Below are 2847 nucleotides of genomic sequence, written 5' to 3'. Positions count from 1 at the left end.
CCGTCTGTTGCACTTCCATGTAAATACTTCTATATAAATGTAATAGTACCGTCTGTTGTACTACCATGTAAATACTTCTATATAAATATAACAGTACCGTCTGTTGTACTTCCATGTAAATACTTTATATAAATATAATAGTACCGTCTGTTGCACTTCCATGTAAATACTTCTATATAAATATAACAGTACCGTCTGTTGTACTTCCATGTAAATACTTTATATAAATATAATAGTACCCTCTGTTGTACTACCATGTAAATACTTCTATATAAATATAACAGTACCGTCTGTTGTACTTCCATGTAAATACTTTATATAAATATAATAGTACCGTCTGTTGTACTTCCAGGTAAATACTTCTATATAAATATAATACTACCGTCTGTTGTACTTCCAGGTAAATAAATATAATAGCACCGTCTGTTGTACTTCCATGTAAATACTTCTATATAAATATAATAGTACTGTCTGTTGTACTTCCATGTAAATACTTCTATATAAGTATAATAGTACCGTCTGTTGTACGTCCATGTAAATACGTCTATATAAATATAATAGTACCGTCTGTTGTACTTCCATGTAAATACTTCTATATAAATATAATAGTACCGTCTGTTGTACGTCCATGTAAATACGTCTATATAAATATAATAGTACCGTCTGTTGTACTTCCATGTAATTACTTCTATATAAATATAATAGTACCGTCTGTTGTACTTCCAGGTAAATACGTCTATATAAATATAATAGTACCGTCTGTTGTACTTCCATGTAATTACTTCTATATAAGTATAATAGTACCATTAGGTTGTATTTCCACGTAAATACTTCGCAGAGTGTTGATGGACCTTCACCAATTTTAGTATGGAGGTTCATTGGAAGATACATACAAATTTTCAGTTTCGCATTTTGTTTTGCAGTTTTTATGGGCATTTTTGCGTTTTCTACAATTACATATAAGGAAGCAACTTTTCATATCCTAAGATAACTTTTCATTAATCATGAATTTACATAATTTCCGTCTAGGGGACGTGTACTCCAGCTATTTTATAAATATGTTATTTTCCCGCCGAAATGGGGACTTACTATTCAACACGAGTTATGTTCGAACTGTATGGAAGTTAGACTTTCTTCAAACCTCCAGCAGGAAATGTATTCTGACTTAGCTGCTAATTTAAATTATTTCAGCCAGAGGGAGATTGATTTTATATACAAACAAATTGTCAACATTTTCTGAAGCAATTACGTGATTATTATAGGAAGGAGATTATTAAACGACCCCCACTGAGGAATATGGTTGAAACTACTCACCTAAACCTTTCTTGCAAATCTGGACTGTGTGGGCTTCTTTTATTTGTGACGTCATAAACAAGATGGTGATTTTTGATAAAACGGCCGAGCAGAGAACGATGGTCAGAGTGATGCCATAGACGATGACCTTCATGATCTTCAATACCACATCTACCAATTTTGAAGTTTCGGTGAGGTCGTCTTCATCAGGAGGCGTTTCGGAAAACACATCCCACATCTTTTCAGTGGACTTAGGGTGACTGAAAGTTTCATCGGGATTGTATGTTAGTTTTGCAGATTGAGCTTTAAATTAGGTTTTATCATGAAAATGTTAATGTTACCAACGTTAAAGTAGATGTTATTTATGGGCTGGCTATGCGTTGTGCCCACCGCAGAATCGAATCTCGAATGTTAGTGCTGTAAGCCTAGAGATTATCATTCAGCCACCAGGGGCGGTTAAGTTAAATTTTGCTAATTCAACTTGGGTACGACGAACAATTTTCGGTTTGATATATTCAGATAATGGAATATATTACTGAGGTTTAACTATTTTGTAAATGCAAGGATCATCGGGTATTCCGGATTTATATCCTGGAAACTAAAATCAGTTAAAATAATCTCTTCGAAGTCAGGGATTTGGACAGAGAGCACATAGCCCACTGTGCAGTTTTGGGCTATAACAAACAAATAAAGATATAAATTATGGCTTGACCATGTCCAGCCCTAGAGTGATCACATTGTTTGGTTATCGGAAACAAACAAACAAAAAATTGTGTGTTTTTATCCAAATTTATCAAACCGACGGGCGCGTGGCCTCGTGTTTAGAACGATCGATTTGGAATTTGCGGGTTCGAACCCTGACACCAAACATGCTTACTTTTTCAGCCTTGGGGACGTTACAATGTTACTATTAATCCGATTAGAGTGACCCAAAAGTTGGTGGTGTTGACTAACTGTCTTCCCTCTGATATATCACTTCTTAATTAGGTAGGGCTAGGCGCAGTTAGCTTTGTGTGAACTTCAACAAACAAATAAAAATTAAACCAGTGAAACCACAGCCAAAAGAATGGTCTAAGTAGATAAAAGGTGTAAGTTTGCTTAGAATTTTCTCGTTCCACCAGAAGCCGCTTTCTGTCGTACATCAGATATTTCAAATCAGGTCACGACACCACGGATCCGATTTCACGCAAGCACGACTTTGACTTCATCAAACCTAAATTAGGCTTAGTGAATTACTTATAAACAATGTTAAACATACCTTGTCACGGCTATTGTCAAATGGCGCCTATTTTGACAGACGATAAGATGTACTCCGTCATTTTTTGTTGTTGTGTGTGATGATGATGTTTAATATAAGTTTGAAAATAAATCAAACGAATACGGTATACATTTTATAAAATATCTGATTTTGTTTATTTGTTTGAAGTTTAGGTACAAAGCTACACGTTGGGCTATCTGTGCTTTGCCCACCACGGGTATCGAAAGCCGGTTTCTAGCGTTTAAGTCAGCATACATACCGCTGTGCCACTGGAGAGCAAAACATCTGAAATTAGA

General features: G+C 35.2%; 1 protein-coding gene across 1 annotated transcript in view; it reads right to left on the bottom strand.

Moving 5' to 3' along the window:
- The window catches only part of LOC106470918, a 50257-nt gene that overhangs the window by 38028 nt on the left and 9382 nt on the right, over nucleotides 1-2847 (bottom strand). Inside the window, exon 2 of the mRNA XM_022399563.1 lies at nucleotides 1315-1553. Within this exon, the coding sequence (XP_022255271.1) occupies nucleotides 1315-1553 (239 nt within the window). The remainder of the gene's footprint in view (nucleotides 1-1314; nucleotides 1554-2847) is intronic.

This window comes from Limulus polyphemus, unplaced genomic scaffold (assembly GCF_000517525.1).
Source record: "Limulus polyphemus unplaced genomic scaffold, Limulus_polyphemus-2.1.2 Scaffold4292, whole genome shotgun sequence".
Classification (NCBI taxonomy): Eukaryota; Metazoa; Arthropoda; class Merostomata; order Xiphosura; family Limulidae; genus Limulus; species Limulus polyphemus.
This window is presented reverse-complemented; position numbering and strand designations above follow the sequence as displayed.